The sequence below is a fragment of the Lactuca sativa genome, chromosome 4 (assembly GCF_002870075.4).
Source record: "Lactuca sativa cultivar Salinas chromosome 4, Lsat_Salinas_v11, whole genome shotgun sequence".
In the NCBI taxonomy this organism is placed as follows: domain Eukaryota; kingdom Viridiplantae; phylum Streptophyta; class Magnoliopsida; order Asterales; family Asteraceae; genus Lactuca; species Lactuca sativa.
The window spans coordinates 68,101,676-68,121,169 of record NC_056626.2 but is presented as its reverse complement, the minus strand read 5'-3'; the positions used below and the strand labels follow the sequence as shown (position 1 = coordinate 68,121,169).

Here is a 19,494-nt window from a genome sequence, read left to right as displayed (position 1 = left end):
TTTTGCCAATTATTTACAATAATTAGTATCAGAGCTAGATAATATCAGAGTGATCTGCTAATCATGGCGGTACCAATGGATCCAGGAATGCCCATAACAAATGAAGGTCTATCATTGTCGCTCCATGTTATGATGTTGTCCGCAACAAATTACACCATATGGGCAATCCACTGAAGGTGATCTTAAACGCACATCAATTTTGGGATGTCTTCGATCCAGGAGCGAATGACCCGTAGAAGAATAACATCGTTATTGCAGCTCTCTTCCAAGAAATTCCCGAAGACCTTATTTTGCAAGTTAGAGTGATATTTGGGATGCCATTAAAACTCGTCGCCTTGCCACAAATAGGATAAGAAAATCACGGTTACAAACTCTCATCACCGAGTTGTATAACTTACAGATGAAGGAATCAAGCACTAACGATTAATTTGCAAGCCAATTGTCAGGCATCTCATTGAAATTTCCATCCCTTAGTGAAACCCTAAGCGAAAGCAAACTCATCAATAAATTCCTTACCAGTTTGCCGAAAAGATTCATTCATATTGTTGCTTCGATTGAACAAGTTCTTGATCTCAAAATAGTTGGATTCGAAGATGTAGTCGGTTATTTAAAAGCTTATGAAAAACACATTAATGAAGTTGAACCGGAGAGTGATCAAATAAAATTGATGTTTCACAAAACCGAAACATCAAACTGCGGCTCGTACTCGAAACGAGGAGGAAGAGGTGGCCGAGGAGCAGGGAATGGTGGTCGTAGAGGTGGAGGCTGCGAGAATAATTCACACCAATAGCAAAATCATTTCGTTACACCGTCAACGGAAACTCCGATAAATCAAAAGGTAAGAATAAAGACCGATCTAAAGTACAATGTTATAGATGGGATAAATTTGGTCATTTTTATTCACAATGTCCCAAACGAAAAGCAAAACAAAACGAGGCTCATATGGCCGAAGGGGAAGAACATGAACCACTTTGTTTATGCACAAGACTCTTTATGAAACTGTACTCCTAAATAGAGATCGCGTAATACCAAGCAGATACGAATCAAAAGATACTGACATAGACATGTGGTATCCAGATAATGGAGCTAGTAACCATATGACAGGAAACCTATCGTTTTTCACAGAAATCAACAAACGAATAGGAGGAAGAGTCAAGTTAGGTGATGATCCATTTGTCGAGATTCAAGGAAAAGGGTCTATACTCTTTGAAGGAGAAAGTGGCAAACAAGAACTACTTACCTATGTTTATTATATTCCAAAACTTAAAGTAAAGATAATAAGTTTGGGCCAAGCAACGGAAAGCGGATGTGAAGTCTCCATGAAGAACGACTATTTACTATTATCTGATAGTCAAAACTCACTCCTATTCAAAGTGAAGAGATCGCTAAATAGGCTTTACAAAGCTAAAATTACAATTGGGAAACTAGTATGTCTACATAGCCGACTTAGCAATAAAGGATGGTTATGGCATGCTAGACTTGGGCATACCAATTTCGATACAATCACTACAGTGAGCAAAAAGGAGTTAGTAACGGGTTTACAACAAATCATGGGAAGCAATCAATTATGTGAGTCATGCCTGGTTGGAAAACAAACCCAAAAACCGTTCCCCAAGAGTTCCAAGTATCGAGCTAACAAGACGCTTGAACTTATCCATAGGGATCTATGTGGACCGATCTTTCCACCAATAAACATCGGGAATACGTACATTTTTGTGTTAATAGATGACTACTCACATTTTATGTGGTACTATTTAATGAAGGAAACAAGTGGTGTAATAAAGTACTTCAAGAAATTCATGATGATGGTAGAAAACAGAACTAGAAATACTATGCGTTTACTCCGAACGGATAGAGGCAGCGAATTTACATCTCATGAGTTTGGAAATCTTTGTGAAGATCATGGAATGATAAGGCACATTACGGATCCATACACATACTACAAAATGGTGTGTAGAAAAATGAAACCACACCCTTCTCGAGATGACCCGAAGCATGTTAAAAGCAAAGCAAGTTCCTAACTATTTTTGGGGTGAAGCCGTACATCACGTAACACATAATAAATCGAATCACGACAAGGTCGTTAATTAATATGACTACATACAAGTTATACTATAATCAAAAACCAAATAATGCACATCTATTAGTATTTGGTTGTGTTTCCTACTCAAATATTGTAGACCCACATATGAAGAAGCTCGATGATCACTCCAAAAAAATAATGCACTTTAGAATGGAACCAGGAACCATAGCATATTGACTCTGTAACGACCCATCTCCGGTATGATGATTCCATAGTATTTAATTAGAAGTTTGCAAGAGGGACTCGGTGAGTTCATAGCCTGACTCGCCGAGTAGGGATGGGTTTTCGAGCACGTGTTAGTCGGCGACTCGGCGAGTCTGCCTGCCTAGAAGAAACCCTAAATCCCCGGGTTGCTCACTATTTAAACCACCTTATAGCCCCCAATCTCGCCTCCTTCACCCTCAGAGAGCTGTGAGAAAACCCTAATCCATCCTTGAGTGATCTAAGTGTTCTTGTGTGAAATTTTGAAGGCTTGAAGAAGAGGAAGAAGAAAGGAGCAAGGAAAGGAAGTGTAAGAGCAAAGATCCAAGGGCAACCCAGAGTTCATTGACGTATTATTCGGATTTCCTCCCCTTTTATGCTTTAAACCTCCATTAGAACTCTTCTAGAGCTAGTTTGATGCTTTTCTCAAGCCTTATGATTGTATGGATGCCTTAGTAGATCGAGATATCCTTTGATCTGTTCATTTAGGGGTTGTAGAGCCCGGATCTATTGCCTTTTTGAAGATACCTTGCATGAAAACCCTAGATCTAGCCTTTATTATGCTTTTTGAGCCATTTTATCTTCATGAATGCATATGGACACGTAAAGATAGAATCTTTACGTGCTAATCGAGTTAAGGGAGTCCAGATCTATAAGTTTTATACACTGGATTCAAGCAGAATCGAGTTTGGAGTTGCTGCATGCAAGCGACTCGGCGAGTCGGAAGAATGACTCGGCGAGTCAAGTCGCGAGTCCCCGATTTTTTCCCTTTTTGAGTGATGCCGAGTGGGACCAGTGAGTGGTAGAGTGGACTCAGCGAGTTGAGGTTAGACTCAGTAATGGAGGGACTTAGCGCGTTGTTCATACAACTCGGCGAGTCCAAGGCAATCTTCTTAGCTCGAAGATCAACTCGTCGAGTTGTTCATATGACTCGGCGAGTCGGATGCAGATTGCCTGAGTTTTGATTCGAAAGGGAACTCGTCGAGTTGATGCCATACTCGACGAGTAGCAGCGAGTAAGGGTGAGAAATGAGAATAGGAACTCGGTGAGTTGGCGGCCCAACTCGGCGAGTCAGGTCAACTATGGGTTGACTTTGATCAGGAGAGTTGACTTTGACCAAGGGTAAAAGAGTCATTTTACCCCAGTACAGTGATTAGCATTTGATTGAGTGTGTTATGGATTTGTAGCCGGGGAGATACCGGAGCAGCAGTAGTTAGCTTCCAGAGCCATACACACGGCAGCCAGTTCACGAGGTGAGTTTCCTTCCAGTAGGAACAGGGTCTAAGGCCACAATGCCGGCCCGTTCAGTTAGCAGTAGTTTCAGGACTCCAGTCCAATGCAGTAGTTAGTATGTTTGACGCCTTCGTGGCTCAGACAGGATGTATGTGTTTATGCTAGTTGAGATGTTATGCTATGCTATGTTCAGTCAGTCAGCTTCGGACTTCGGTCCGATGGAGGGGACAAGGTCCCAGTCAGTTAGCTTCGGACTTCGGTCCGATGGAGGGGACAAGGTCCCAGTCAGTCAGCTTCGGACTTCGGTCCGATGAAGGGGACAAGGTCCCAGTCAGTCAGCTTCAGACTTCGGTCCGATGGAGGGGAAAAGGTCCCAGTCAGTTAGCTTCAGACTTCGGTCCGATGGAGGGGACAAGGTCCCAGTCAGTCAGCTTCGGACTTCGGTCCGATGGAGGGGGCAAGGCCCCAGTATGTGCTTTATATGTTATTGTATGGTATGTGGTAGTTTGGGGGAGCTCACTAAGCTTCGTGCTTACAGTTTCAGTTTTGGTTTCAGGTACTTCCGCAAGCAAAGGGAAGAGCTCGGGATGATGGCATCGCACACACCACAGCTTCAGTTTTATTCCTGGGAGTTGATCCAGTTTCTTGATTATGATATGTTTCAGTTATGATACAGTTTTCCTCGCAGTATTTTTATTATGGTTGAGAAACATAGTGTGTGTGGTTTTATGATATGATACTCACATTTATGGTTTTTGGTTATATTGAAAAATGAAATTTTTGGGTCGTTTCAGACTCTATGATTCAGTAACCAAAAAAAAATGTAGTATCATGAGACGTTGTTTTTGACAAAAATTCAAGTTGGAACTGGGAAGAAAAAGGAGATTCTACAATGAATCATGGAATGTTTTGGGTGCATTGGCCAAGTCTCGTTGACACCAGAGATAGATCAGTTACTCACACACCACATCAAGGCGGCGTCAAATTAGGTGGTAATAACGACAAAAGTGACGGTGGTGAGGTGATTTCGCAACAGGGTCCCACAATCAATGAAGTTGTCGAGCATTATAAGCCTCAAACATTGTGATGTTCAAATTGGGTGAGTCGAACACCACAGAGATATGATGACTTCGAGATGATTTTTTATGCTGAAAATTTCGATCTATTACTTGCAATTAATAAAGATGAGTCATCAAATTACCAAGAAGCCAAAGATAATCCAATGTGAATGAAGGCAATGAAAGAAGAAATTTACCCGATTAAAAAAATTGAATGTGGAAATTGGTTCCAAAACCAAGTCACACAACCATTATTGGATTAAAGTGGGTGTTTAAATTCAAGAGAGATGCAAATGGATCAATAAGTAAGTACAAGTCAATAATTATGCAAAAGGATATCTACAATAACCAGGCGTTAACTTTGAAGAGGTATTTGCACGAGTTGCACACATCGAGTCTATACGAATACTAATTGCTCTCGCAGCTTCAAAAGGTGAGAATTACATCATCTTGATGTAAAATCTGCATTCTTACATGGTGAGCTACAAGAAGAAGTATATGTCCATCAACCAAAAGGCTTTGAAAAAGGAAGTGCAAAATAGGTTTACAAGCTTATAAAAGCTTTACTAGACGAATTCATGCGCGTTGCGCAGCGAAGATTAAAAATATATTGTTAAAATATTGAGAATATATGTGTAAAATGGTTATGTTATTGACATTAACTTTGAGATAATATTTCTACACTAATGTGTGTGTGTAAATATATATATATATATATATATATATATATATATATATATATATATATATATATATATATATATATATAATCTCAATATATTTTGAACAATAATATTCATTTACATCAACCCACATTCCTCATTAATAGAATTAAATATAATTATATATTTAGTGTTATTTTTAACAATTATTATTATTGATTAATTATAATTTTACTTATGCGATCATTTTCTAATTTCAATAACGATAATCATTTAAAATATAATTTATTTATAGCTAAATGTAATTTATAATTTGATGTTATTATCATTTAAAATTGTTATTTAATAATTTTAAGCCATTTATTATTAATAATAAGTTAAATAAGACTTTTAAGAAACACTTGATATTATTATTAAAATATGAAACATACACTAAATAATAAAGTGATATGATAGACAATTTGCATGGATAATATGACATGTCCATGTAATTTGATTTTATTATTTATAATTATTTCTTATTAATTTTAAAACCACTTGTTATTATTAACAAGTGAACGAAACTTTTAAAAAGCACTTATTATTATAATTAAAATGTTAAACATATACTAAAATATAAAGTGATAAGATAGACGATTTACATTTTAAAAAACACTTACATGGATAATATGACATATCCATGATTTTTAATTAATTATTTTTTTGAAACAACATGAATATACAAACATGTATACAATAGTTAATTAAATATTATATATATATATATATATATATATATATATATCAAGGTTGTAAAAATCGTTCGGCGATAGCTCGACGGTCGACTGGGGTCAAGCGATTAATCGGTTTGGCGGGGATTAATCGGGGACCATAAATTACTAATAAAACTATTTTAAAACTTAATATATCCTAAGAAAAAATAGTATTTGAAAATTTAAAATTTTGAAATTTTGAAATATTTGGTATAATATTTGAAAATTTGAATATTTAAACATTTAAAATTCTAAAGTTTTGAAAATTTTGGTGTAATATTTGAAATTTTGAAAATTTGAATTTTTTGAAATCTTCCCGCCAAGGGTCGTCGAGGACCGCCTAGCCTGAGTTTGACTGATATTGACCATTTTCCACCAAGCACCCTAATTGTAATCAGTTGCAGACCGCCTAGCGCCTAGGCGGCCGCCTAGGCCGATATTTACAACACTGATATATATATATATATATATATATATATATATATATATATATATATATATATATATATATATATATGGGTTAGGTTATTTTGTTTTCACTATCTATTGTGTGCATGTATGACTGATTTTGGACCAATCATTTTAGTTATTTTAAGAAAGTAATTAATGCATATTACATGTTGAAGATATAATGGGTATTAATTACATCTTCAGCATTTAATATGCATTAATTACTTTCTTAAAACAACTAAAATGATTGGTCCAGAATCAATCATACGGGCACACAATAGATAGTGAAAACATTTGAACCTAACTCTATATATATATATATATATATATATATATATATATATATATATATATATATATATATATACAGAGAGAGAGAGGTTCAAATGTTTTCACTATCTATTGTGTGCCCGTATGATTGATTCTGGACCAATCATTTTAGTTATTTTAAGAAAGTAATTAATGCATATTAAATGCTGAAGATGTAATTAATACCTATTATATCTTCAACATGTAATATGCATTAATTACTTTCTTAAAATAACTAAAATGATTGGTCCAAAATCAGTCATACGGGCACACAATAGATAGTGAAAACAAAATAACCTAACCCTATATATATATATATATATATATATATATATATATATATCACGTTCCATAACATATGACGATAACATGAATCTAATCTAATTTACATTAAAATTTCAACTACAACATATAATGATATTTTTAGAAGAATACTTAAATCAAGAAAATACAAAAAAGAATTAGTATATAACAAACTTACAAATTAAAAAGTTCAACATAATAGCATGGCTCATAAAATTGTTCAAAGCCTTCAAACCAACACAAAAAACTTTAAACTTGTTTTCTTTGTGAATTTTGTATGTGATTTGTATTTGTGTGTCTACTAAAAAAGATTGACATTTTTATAGTAAAGTATCCATTAATTGTTTATTAAATATATTATATAGGTTATAAAACTTTTGAATTGTTAATCATTATTAAGAGACTTTTGAGTGGTATTCATTAAAATAGAAGGTTTCAAATGCATGAGGTGTTTGCAAATTTTTATGCGGGTTTCAAATGTATGAGGTTCAAGAAAATATGCTAACTTTATAAGTATGTATGATATGGTTTAAGACAAGCACCTTGCACATAGAATATGAAGTTTGATGGGATACTAAAGAATGTGAAGTTCCAAATGTGCATTCAAGAACAAGCCATGTATCGAAGAAGTATTGATCATTGTTGGAATATATGTTTACGATCTTGTCATCATCGGATCAAGCACCAAAATTATATCAAAGTTCAAACATGCAATGGCTACAAAGTTTGATATGAACGATTTAGGAAAGAGAGATACAAAGAATATATTGTAGCAAAGTTTTGAGATAGTTTCTTTGTTGTAATAAGTATAATTATCGTTTCTTCATGTTCTTATTTTTGTGTTTTGCCAATTATTTACAACAATGTTTTGAAATAGTTTTGTTCGTGTCTACAACCCAAATGTTTTTTTTTGTTTGGAATGGTTTAATTTCTTGCTTTCGAATGGGTTTGTTCATGTCTATAATTCAAATGTTTTTTTGAAAAATAAATAATCTTTCAGCCCGCAAGCATAACAAGCCAAAAAAGACTTTTCGCCAAAAAAACAAACACCACCTTAATGTATGATTCTGGTGTTAATCAGGCATTTATTTACGAAAAAACTCGAGACCGTAACAAAAAAAAAAAAAAAAAAAAAAAAAAAACTGAAAAATACCAAAACCCAACCGAAAAATATAGACGCAAAGACCGAACGACTAGACTGAACCAAAAAAAACCCAGGCTCAAGACCGTCTGTTAGAAAAAAAGAAATAATTGTTTCGAGACCGGTCCCAAAAAGATCGGATCATTTCGAAACCAACCTGATGCCGGTCCGGAACCTCCAATGTGCATCTCTACAATCAATTAAGGACAAATTCCCCATAGTTCAGGGAGTAATCGCTTAATCGGTATCTTCTTTTACTTTCTATGTTTCACCAATTTAAAATTAATCAAATGTTTTTTAAATCGTTTACAATATATTAGAACAAAAAATAATCAAAGGATACTTTAATCCTATCTGCTGTCATTGCTTGCTTGTATGTTGCTTCTCCCTATATAATGGCTTAATGTTGCATCCTAAAGAAATTTTGCCTAATTTGTGCATTTTGAATGTTTGTTCTTCACCTGAAACAAATTATGAATAACTAATTTCATGTTGCGTAACCTTATTTGACAAGCCAAAACATAACCTTACACGCATACCATAAGAAGGTTACAGTAGTGTTGTTTGCCTTAACAATTTCATCAAGAAATCGTTTTGCATATTATTCAGTACCACTACATGAGTGCAATTTGCAACAAAAGAATTAGTCGTACAACCAAAATTTGAGATTGTAAATTTGTTCGCTAAATAAAATTAAAATCCTTCTCTTGTTTATAGTAGTATATACATCTTAAATTTCAAATAATAACTTGAACGAGGCAATGTCTTAGAAATAGTCAACACATGCAAAAGATAAAAACAAAGATAAAGACTAAAGAGTGGCAACAAGTATATCAGTCACCCATCTATGCTATCAACATTCAAACAACTATGGGGGAAGTACCACATCCTTGAAGAAACGAAGATGCCTTTTGCACATTTCTGATCAGTGGTAGTGTGACGACAGAAGCAATCATATCTCTTTAACTGTGACCGAGGGCCAATCCACAACTCTGGGTTAAATACACTACCATACTTCCAATCACTACAAAAAAAATGAATATTCTCCTATTGTCTTTTCTTTTGGTGACACCCATTTCATTACGCCAAAATCTAGTTCCTCAATCGGATCTTTTAAACCGTGATCCATCACATAAAGGTTCTCATCCGAACTTACAAAAACCGGATTCCCTACTTTTGACTTTGGAAAATTCTTGATTTTGAGTAATGTCAATTTGGGCTTTGGATTGAGTTTCATTTCATACACACGCCAGGTGTTGCTTCGGGCATATATCTTCCCCTTGAAAGCGTGTAAATCAAGGATGGGGTAAGTGGAGGAGACATGATTCCATGCTCCTTTACCCTCTACTGAAAACCATATATTGAAGTAGAGTTTATCTATAACTAGAAACACCCACCTATTTATTATATTTGAAAAGACAAGGATACACTTTAATAGAACAAGATTTTTTAAATTGGGGATAGCAGGGAAATGTAGTTCATGCCTTGTGATAGGATTCACAAGCCAGTAGTCATTGGTTATAAAACTTAACAAGATCAAGTAACCACAAGTTAATCCCACACACCTCCTGCCAACAGAATGGGGAAGGAGGGTTTTGAAGTTTCTTCCATCAAAGTCCTTCAGGTGGCAGTAGCACGAATTCATACAAGAAGTATCAGAGATGGACATCAACATGGGTGGTCTGGATGCCATAAACCTCTTCCTGAGTGCAAATGACCTCCATGACTTGCAAACTCCACTAAGTGCAACAAAATCAACGAAACTCAGTTGCATCATAACTAAAAACAACACATCATGGTTAAGTTCTGACCAAGGCCCCACACCACTGTTGTCACAAGTCTTGATCCTCTTCTTCCTGTTAGATGTTGATGCATCATCATCATTCTGGTTTCTAGCCATTCCTACACTTACTAAAGAAAAATAACTATTCAGGATGTTGGTAAATGCGAATTCCACATAAGATATAAGAATTATGAAGACAATTACTCAATTACAAGACTTGAAAAACTTACATTCCTTATATACAATTGGCTAAGTCAATTACTCAATTACAAAAGCAGAAAAGCTATAAAGAATTGAATGAGCAGGAGCACCCGAACCAGAAAAACTATACTAAATAGTTTTATCCGCAGCAACTCAAAAAAAAAAAAAAAAAGGAATTAAATAACACTCAGAAACAGAAATAATGAAACCAATAACCGACATGTCAATCAAATACCAAATTTACCCAAAACTAAATGATCAATTAATAAAAAAGCGTGAGATAAAATGCATAGAATAAGATTCGGAAACCAAAAAATTGAGAAATCAATTAACATGAAAACTTTGACTTACAAAAACAGAAAAATCATTACTTAAATAAGAGTAATGAACGAGCACTAAATCGCATAGATATAAACAATAAAACCGTAGAGACTCAAGTAATCAACCAAGCGAATTTTTAATAATGAAACTGAAGTACAAATATTCGACAAAAAAAAAAAAAAAAAAAATACCTGATTGACGGCACTGAATGGTTTCGGTAGCAGAATCAGTTGAGTTAATAATTTAGGAACTAATGGGTATAAATACTGAATTAGAGCTCCAGTAAAACCGTTGCTTCCATAATGATAGCAATCGCTGCGAGTAATTTTGGTGTAGCTTATCCCTAATCCAACGACGATATGGCTTCCGGTTCTCCTCGAAAAAGGACACGAAACCGAATCAGTTCTAAAATAAGACAGGATCAAAAAAGCTTCAATAGGTCCGATATTGTTTGGACGGGTTCTAAAAAATAATAGAGTAATAGACTGTTCCCAAATCGGTCCAAAAAAAACAAAAAAAACAAGAAAAACAAACAAACAAACCAGCAGTCTGTTTTAACAATTTACATAAATATAACTTGATATTTTTTTAATGGGATAACACACTAAAAGGATAACATAGTTTATAGTACTAAAAAAAGACCGACCTATGAGGCTATGACCATGCTCCTGTGGTGTTAATCACATATTTATCAAAGAAAAAACTCGAAGCCAAAACCAAAACACTTGAAAGTACAAAAACGGAACCAATAAAACCCTTATACCAAACCAAAAAAGACGCATGCATGGCCATACGAAAAAAGATTGAAACTAATCCGAAAATGATTAGGCTGAAAAAGACCGACCTGTGACCGTCTGGTATCAGTCTGGGGTGCCAATGTGCATCTCTAACTCAAATTGATCATCGATCAATCTCAAGTTGACAAATTGTTTAGTGGTACACAGTGATACTCTCTAGGGTTGTTTCGTAGGATCAAACTGATTTCTGAATCATGCAGACGCATGAATGGTGTAGAAGTTATGAATAAATCTGCATACGAAATAAAACAAGATATTTCATTAGATATACGAATGACCGTATTGAATGATAAAAATAATCATTTTACCATTCTGAACTATTTTACTCAATTCTTAACTATTTTACTTGAGTGATATGTTCATATTTTATAAAATATAAAACATATCGTATATGAACCAACTTGCTGAATAATTAAAAAAATATATAGAAAATCATCAAATCCAAATTAATCATTAATCTATTCAAAATACGAATTAAACATAAATCTTTTGCATGTTAAACTTTTACTCCCAAAACTTGTATTCTAAACGTTAATTTGTTAACTTGCACTTCCAAAATAAATCATTTACAAATCAGGTTATTTAAAAATTAATACAAACTTTTGTAATTGCATCGCCATCTTCTTCGACTCCAATTGTTGCAAATTGCATATTCTCAATAGTAAGATGTTGCAACCTTTTTCAACACAATGATAATCGGAGAAAAGACGATTAGGAAAGAATTAATGCAATCACTAAACAAAGAGAGGAAAAAAAAGATAAGAGTATGTGTGGGAAAGAGCAACATCCACATTCAGATATTTCATGTGTTACAAACCTTAGAAATATACATGAATTAGCTTGAAGTATTTATTGTGAAATTTCAAGAAACTAAATTAAAGTGTGTAAATTAGTCAAATCAAATAGGAAGGTATGGTGGCTGTATCGGTACCGTTTTTTTCGGTTCCAAAACCAAAGAGAACTGAATTTTAAAGTACATTGCCATTTTCGTGAAATGCATTGAGTTGTTGCTTGGAAAAGTTTTGGAAGGGAGAAAGAAATTGATTCGTATGGGTGTTGTGTGCATTGTTTTTGGAATGGTTTAGCTTCATGTTTTGAAATAATTTTGTGTCGTGTCTACAATCAAAATGTTTTTTTGTTTGGAATGGTTTAGCTTCATGCTTTGGAATGGCTTTGTTCATGTCTACAATTCAAATGTCTTTGTTTGGAATGGTTTTGGAATGATTTAGCCTCATGTTTAAAATGTAAAATCTATTTAATAAATAAAATCAAAATTCTTCTCTGGTTTAAACTAGGGTATACATCCTAATTATTAAATCATTTAAAATGAAATTAGCACAAATTTAAAAATTACTAATGAAATTATAGATGAGATGTAGATTGACTACTCTTGTCAATATAAAAATTGGAGCACTACCATCAAATATCCATAAAATTGAATTTGAACTATGCACGATACATGAGGAACACATCAGTTGAATAAGCTCACAAATCACAATACATTGAAGGGAACTAAAATAGGACTACTAATATGTTTTTTTTATATATATTAATTAGAAGAGTTGCAATCTAAAATTTAAATTTTGCAAGTTTTTAATCAACCGTTTCACACACATCAAATGGAGATATAAATGATAGGTGTGCCCACATGAAACAAAAGGGTGAGCAAGAACGCAAAGTATTTAAACAATAAGTTGCAAGATGTCTATCGCTCACGAACAAAGATTAATATTCAAACAATCACGAGGGAAGTACCACATGCTTGAAGAAAAGAACCTGCCTTTTTGACATTTCTCAGTAATGTTATGAAAGATCTCATATCTTTTGTATTGTGACAGAGAGTCAGCCCATGACTCTGGTATTATATCAGTCCCATACGCCATATCGCTACAAAAGAAAGCATATTTTTCTGTTGTCTTTTCTTTTAGTGACACCCATTTCATTTCACGAAAATCCATTTCCTCAAACGGAACTTTTAAACTATAACCATCCACCACATAAAGGTTTTCATCCGAGCTTACAAGCAACGGATAGATGAAGTGTCTCTTTGGAAAACTCTTGATTTCAAGTAATGTCAATTTGGGCTCTGGACCAAGTCTCATTTCACACAAACCCCACCACTTGTTTAGGGTATACATCTTACCTTGGAAAACATGTAAATCAATAATGGGGATAGCACAGGAGACATGATTCCATGCATCTGTACCAACTATTGAAAACCATATTAGACGGGAGAATCTCTGAATAAGAACAAACAACCACCCAGATAGGGAAGGTGAAAAGATCAGGATAGCTCTGAATGGATTAAGATTTGGCGAACAGGGGACAACAGGGAAATGAAGTTCATGCTTCGTGATAGGATTCACAAGCCAGTAATCGTTGGTTTTCAAAGATAACATCACCAAGTAACCACAAGTTAATCCGATACATTTAGTGTCAGTGGAATGGGGAAGTAGGGTTTTGCGCTTTCCTCCTTTAAAATCCTTTAGGTAGAAGTAGCACTCTTTCATATTTGCATCATTAGAGATCCACATCAACATGGGTGGTTTCAATGCCATAAACCTTTTCATGTTACAAAGTGCAAATGACCTCCATGACTTACAAACTCCACTGAATGAAACAAAATCAAAGATTCCCAATTGCATTGTAACTAAAAAAAGCATATCATGGCTAAGTTCTGACCAATGTGACACACCATGATTGTCACAAGTATTGAACCTTTTCTTCCTGCTAGATGAATCATCATGATTCTGGTTTCTAGTCGTACTCCTTGTCTTTGCCATTCCTACAATTGCGAAACAAAATTTAACTATTCAAGATCTTGGTAAATGCGAATTCTACATATGATATATGAGTTATGAAAACAGGACAAGCATACACTTAAAACCTTACATGAAACAAAAGTACCAAACTCAAACAAACCCTAGATAATCCAAGTTATTAAAATCATTGTCTATGTGCATATTATTGCATATCATCATCTGTGCTATGAGTCATGACCCAATTAAACCTTTTCTGTGACATTGATGAAATAGTTTAATAGGAATTAAAGCAATGTTACTGTTTCTTATCAGACATTATTTGAAAACAAAAACATGAAAGACAATTACTCAATTACTACAGTTGTAAACGAAAATCAAAGTTAGCTTTGAATAGAAAAAGTTACATTCCTAATAGGAGAAAAAGATGTGGAGAATCAAATGAGGGGCAATTAAAGGATCAATTAACCTCTTAACCAGAAAAACTATAAACATTTAGGCCCTGATATACTCAATTACAAAAGCAGAAAAATCATCATTTCACGAAGAGCTATGAACGAGTTCGAATCACAGATATAAACAATTAAACTACATAATCAAGTAATCAACGAAGCGAAGATGAAAAAATAAAACAAAAAATTACCCGATTGATGGCTGTAAACAATTTCGGGAATCGGTTAGAGTCTAGAAATAGAACTTCAAGATTTTCGGTACTTCCATAATCATAGCAATCCCTCGGTAGTTCTTCCTGTAATGCGTATTGATAATGGGCCCCCATTTTGTGCTGAAAAATAAAAGCCTTTGGGTGGCCTTGCATAAAATTGAAATATTTTATATATCAATGTCGAAGTTCATTAATTTTTGGGATATGATATTTGTTTATATGATATTAAAATATAGTTAATTAATAAGTTGTTTGTTAATGTTTGACAAAATTTGTCTAATATAAAATGATTAATGATTTTTTCACATATTATTGATTTATATAGTTTTTTGTATACAAATGTTTATATTTTTATCATATATAATATCTAAACTAAACAACTAATGTGCCCATCAACTATTAACCAGTAAACAATAATTAACAAGATGCTGCTAAGTTACATAATTGACAAACAATAAAGTATTAATAGCAACCTTAAAATATGGGAAGTGATTTGTACATTATATTTTTTCTTCATAAACAAAAATTTATGTTTGAGAGATTTGTACAAATCCTATTAATTAAACATAAATTGTTGTGTCGATAAAAATCTAGTTTGTGCACCTATAGTTCATGCTACATAATCATAATCTTGACACTTACAATTGGAGAACAATCGAACATGATAATGAAATTTATGGATTTCAATATATATAAAATACATATGTGTTTGTGTATAGATATATAACACATGCATTTATGATGTGTAATCTCCACATTGAATTGGAATCCGAGTTCCTAAATTTGGTTACACAATATCTCAAAACAAAAATGTGCATAAATCGTAATGGTAAAGTGGCATTTTTTTGGACGTAAAGACCTTAGTGGATGTATTTTTTATAAGAAACCCTTGAGATGAAATGGTTCAATTCTTGGGGGACAAAGAAGGTACATATAATTGACATTATTATTATTCAGGAACATTATGATTGTAAATATGCAGATTTATGAGAGCGTGATGCAATACTATACATGTAAGCATATGTAAGTTTTAATTGCTATATGCATATACCTATATATATTTAATGTACTTAGTAAGATAAGCCTTGATTTTTTTATCATTACAAAGTTTTTATGAAACCTTTTCCTCCCCTTCTTCCCAAGAATTGGGAGAAAATATTTGGAAAAAAAAATTGCCATGCTTGGGTTCTCAAAGTGCCGTGTTTGGTAAAGCTCTAGGGAAAATCAAACAACTAAACGACGACAAGTTCCCCATAATTTGGGGACTAACGGGTATCTTTCTTTTGCGTTCTCTGTTTTCTCTTGTCACTAGAGAAATCTTCAATACGACTACATGTCTAATTTAGTGATATTTGCAGCAAAAAAGTTACTTGTACAGCTATAATTTAAGATTCTACAATTTATTTGATAAATAAAATCAAAATCCTTCGCTTGTTTAAAGTAGGGTATACAGAAAAGTAAAACTTTTAAAGTGAAATTACAATTAAGTACATATTTTTATAGATATAGAAAGTTTACACTCGTCAATATAAGTCAATTGGCATAGTTAAATTTGAAAGTACTCGTTTTCGTGTTCTTCGATTACCGTGATATTTGAATTTTGCAAGTTTTATATCCACCATTTGAATTTCACACACATAAAAGGGAGATATGGTCTATTTTTATACAATAAGTTGCAACAACATGCATGTCTTGAAAGAAGCTAAGATAAGCAAATACAAAAAACAAGTAACAAGTCTATAATAGTCTCTATGATCACTCATTTATATGATCAACATTCAAACAACGATCAGGGAAGTACCACTTGTCTACAGCAAAAAACCTATGTTTTTGACTTTTATCACTAGTGTCAATGAAGCGTTCATATCTCTCATATTTCAACAGAGGGTCAACAGAGTCAACCCATGACTCCGGTTTAATAGCAGCATCATACCTCCACACACTAAGAAAGAAAGCAAGTTCTCCAATTGCCCTTTCTTTTTGTGTCACCCATTTCATTTCATCAAGATCTAATAGCTGAACCATGTTGGAATATTCTAGAAAGATATCCATCACATAAAGTTTTTCATCCCAACTTACAAACCCAGGATATAAGAACTGTGGCTTCAACATATCCTTGATTTTGAGTAATGTCAATTTAGGGTTTGGAGTGAGTACCATTTCACATACAACACCATACACGTCTATCGTATATATCTTCCCCTTGAAAGCATGCAAATCAAGGATGTAGGAAGTAGAGACATGATTCCATGCAGCTTTACCCGATATAGAAAAGCATATTTCACGCTGGGATTGATTTAACACAACAAACACCCACCCATTTATTGTACGTGAAAAGACGAGGATAGCCTTGACTCCATTTGGAAAAAGAGGGGCATTGAAAGGAACACATGGGAAATGAAGTTGATGCCTTGTGATAGGATTCACAAGCCACAAGTCTTTGGTTTCCTCCCCTAACAAGATTAAGTAGCCACAAGTTAAGCCGATACAAGTCCTTCCAGATGAATTGGGAATCATGGTTTTGAACTTTCTTCCTTCAAAGTCCTCTAGGAAGCAGTAGCACTCTTTCTTCTTATAAGAAGGATCAGAGATGGACATCAACATCGGTGGTTTGGATGCCATAAAAATCTTCTTATTATTGAGTGCGAGTGACCTCCATGACTTGCAAACTCCACTGAATGCAACAAAATCAATGACTCCAAGTTGCATCATAACTAAAAAAAGTAAATCATGGTTAAGTTCTAACCAAGGTGCCACACCACCATGGTCATAAGTCTTGAACCTCTTCTTCCTGCTAGATGATGATGTATCATCATGATTCTGCTTTCTGGTCATACTCCTTGTCTTAGCCATTCCTATACTTAGCAAAAGTAAAATAAATACTTCTATGCATATACACAAACACTACCTAAAATGTGGCAAGAAAAAGATGAAATAAGTAGAAATATGAAAAGGATCCTACCCCACACGCCATTCAACCTTTTTCTGACATTGATGGAAAGATTAAAAAAAATGAAAGCAGTGTTACTGTTTTTACTAGAAAATATTTTTAAAGAAGAGCGTGAAGGCAATTACTCAATTACATAATCTGTAAACGAAAGCAGCTTTTGACTTAAATAACTCGATTAATCGATTACAAAAGCAGATAAAGCTGTGAAAAAATTAGAGGAACTAAAGAAAACAAGAATCAAATGATATTAAAGAATCAAGAATGAAAATACCAATAACCCACGTATCAAACGGATCAAAGTGCAAGTTTCTACAGTAACATACTTCAAGAAGTCAATAAACATTTAAGTTCTGATTTACTCCATTACAAAAACAGAAAATCATTACTTCGAGAAGAGTTATAAACGAATCGCATAGATATAAACTATTAAAATTTAGATAATCAAGTAATCAACCAAGTGCAATTGAAATAATAAAACTGACAAAAAAGTTACCTTATTGAAAGCAGTGAACGATTTTGGTAGAAGAATCGGCTTTGAGTTTATAGGTTTAAGAATTAATCGGTAGATAGAACTCCAAGATAACTGTTGCTTTCGTGATAGCAATCGCTGCGAGTAATTTCCATGTTGTTTAACCCCTAATTCGATGACGATATCTCCTCTAGTTTGATTCTCTACAAGTTAATTGCTAATGCCGTAATGCGTATCTGTTTTCAAACCAAATAATTGGAACAAATTGAACATCAACTTTTTGTTTAACAAAATCAACCAAAAACTCAATTGATTAAGAACTTAACAAACAATATAACTAAAATCCTTACAAGAACAGTATCATGACAAGAAACTTACGCCTTAAATCAAGAGCAACTTCTAACGCCTCTTATCAAAGGATCCAAGAACTCAGATTACACAACCAGAAGATTGATCTTAATGCAAGAACAGCGAAAGAGGGCAATCAGAGAGAAAACCCTCAAATGTGAGAGTTGTGGATCAAGAACTCAGATTACACACTCTAATAAAGGATCCAAGAACTCAGATTATATGAATTTAGCAAGTCTCTTCTAATTTTTACAGTATATTTTCCATTCTCCCGTACAACAACGCGTATTTCTTCAAAATACTGCTCCACTTGACAGCTTCAGTCCTCCAACTCTTTCCTGATTCACTTTTAACCCAAAAACGTTTAGACTTCACACTTTATAACCTGAAAACAAAAGCAGCGTCTAAGAACCAAAAACTTATTTTTTCCAAAGCAAAATTGAATAATCCAAGAGCATTTTGACAGTATCCATAAAAAGCCCAATTCTGACAAAACAAAAAAGTTAGGCCCTTTTTGGGCCCAAACTTCAGATCATCTGGGCCGTGTATAAACTATAAAGCTCAAATAGATCAATCTCAACGTAGTGGTAGACAAAAATTATCTTCTTGCTCTCTCATAATGATTGAAAATTATGGATTTCGATATATAAAAATTTAAAAGTACATATGTAAGTCGGAAGGTTAGTGAATATATGTGGTTTCTTACAACTATATCAAAGACATTATTGAAGTATAATAAATATACCATAAAATAATATTATATAAATATGTTTATCGGATTGAAGAAATACATGTGTTAAAACATAAAACCTATAAAACTAACGATTATTGATAGTTTAGATTATATAAATGAGGGATACTTATACTTTATATAATGATTGTCGATGGTGTACATCTATTTTAAGTTTTATAAACAAACTATGAATTAGATACAACTAGAAAATAAATATATAATCTAGGACTGAAATTATAGTGTCTACGTTTGTCGTTATGAAAAAATATATAAAAAA

General features: G+C 33.6%; 3 protein-coding genes across 5 annotated transcripts; all 3 read right to left on the bottom strand.

The window, feature by feature from the left end:
* Positions 1-9,216: 9,216 nt before the first annotated feature.
* On the bottom strand, positions 9,217-10,092 carry LOC111906983 (uncharacterized). The gene is made up of 2 exons (XM_023902765.1): positions 9,677-10,092; positions 9,217-9,589 (listed from the first exon to the last, which is right to left on the bottom strand). The coding sequence occupies exons 1-2, from the start codon at positions 10,090-10,092 to the stop codon at positions 9,217-9,219; spliced, it is 789 nt and encodes a 262-aa protein (XP_023758533.1).
* Positions 10,093-12,763: 2,671 nt separating this feature from the next.
* On the bottom strand, positions 12,764-14,829 carry LOC111906990 (uncharacterized). The gene is made up of 2 exons (XM_023902768.3): positions 14,697-14,829; positions 12,764-14,079 (listed from the first exon to the last, which is right to left on the bottom strand). The coding sequence occupies exon 2, from the start codon at positions 14,075-14,077 to the stop codon at positions 13,007-13,009; it is 1,071 nt and encodes a 356-aa protein (XP_023758536.1). The 5' UTR covers positions 14,078-14,079; positions 14,697-14,829; the 3' UTR covers positions 12,764-13,006.
* Positions 14,830-16,355: 1,526 nt separating this feature from the next.
* LOC111906995 (uncharacterized) lies at positions 16,356-18,743 on the bottom strand. Of its 3 annotated transcripts, XM_023902779.3 has the most exons (4): positions 18,515-18,743; positions 18,161-18,372; positions 17,464-17,572; positions 16,356-17,391 (listed from the first exon to the last, which is right to left on the bottom strand). In XM_023902779.3, the coding sequence occupies exons 3-4, from the start codon at positions 17,568-17,570 to the stop codon at positions 16,473-16,475; spliced, it is 1,026 nt and encodes a 341-aa protein (XP_023758547.1). In that variant the 5' UTR covers positions 17,571-17,572; positions 18,161-18,372; positions 18,515-18,743; the 3' UTR covers positions 16,356-16,472. The 3 variants fall into 3 exon arrangements, with proteins under 3 accessions (XP_023758547.1, XP_023758546.1, XP_023758545.1); XM_023902778.2 differs by having other exon boundaries at positions 16,356-17,572; positions 18,487-18,743; XM_023902777.2 differs by having other exon boundaries at positions 16,356-17,572.
* Positions 18,744-19,494: the final 751 nt, after the last annotated feature.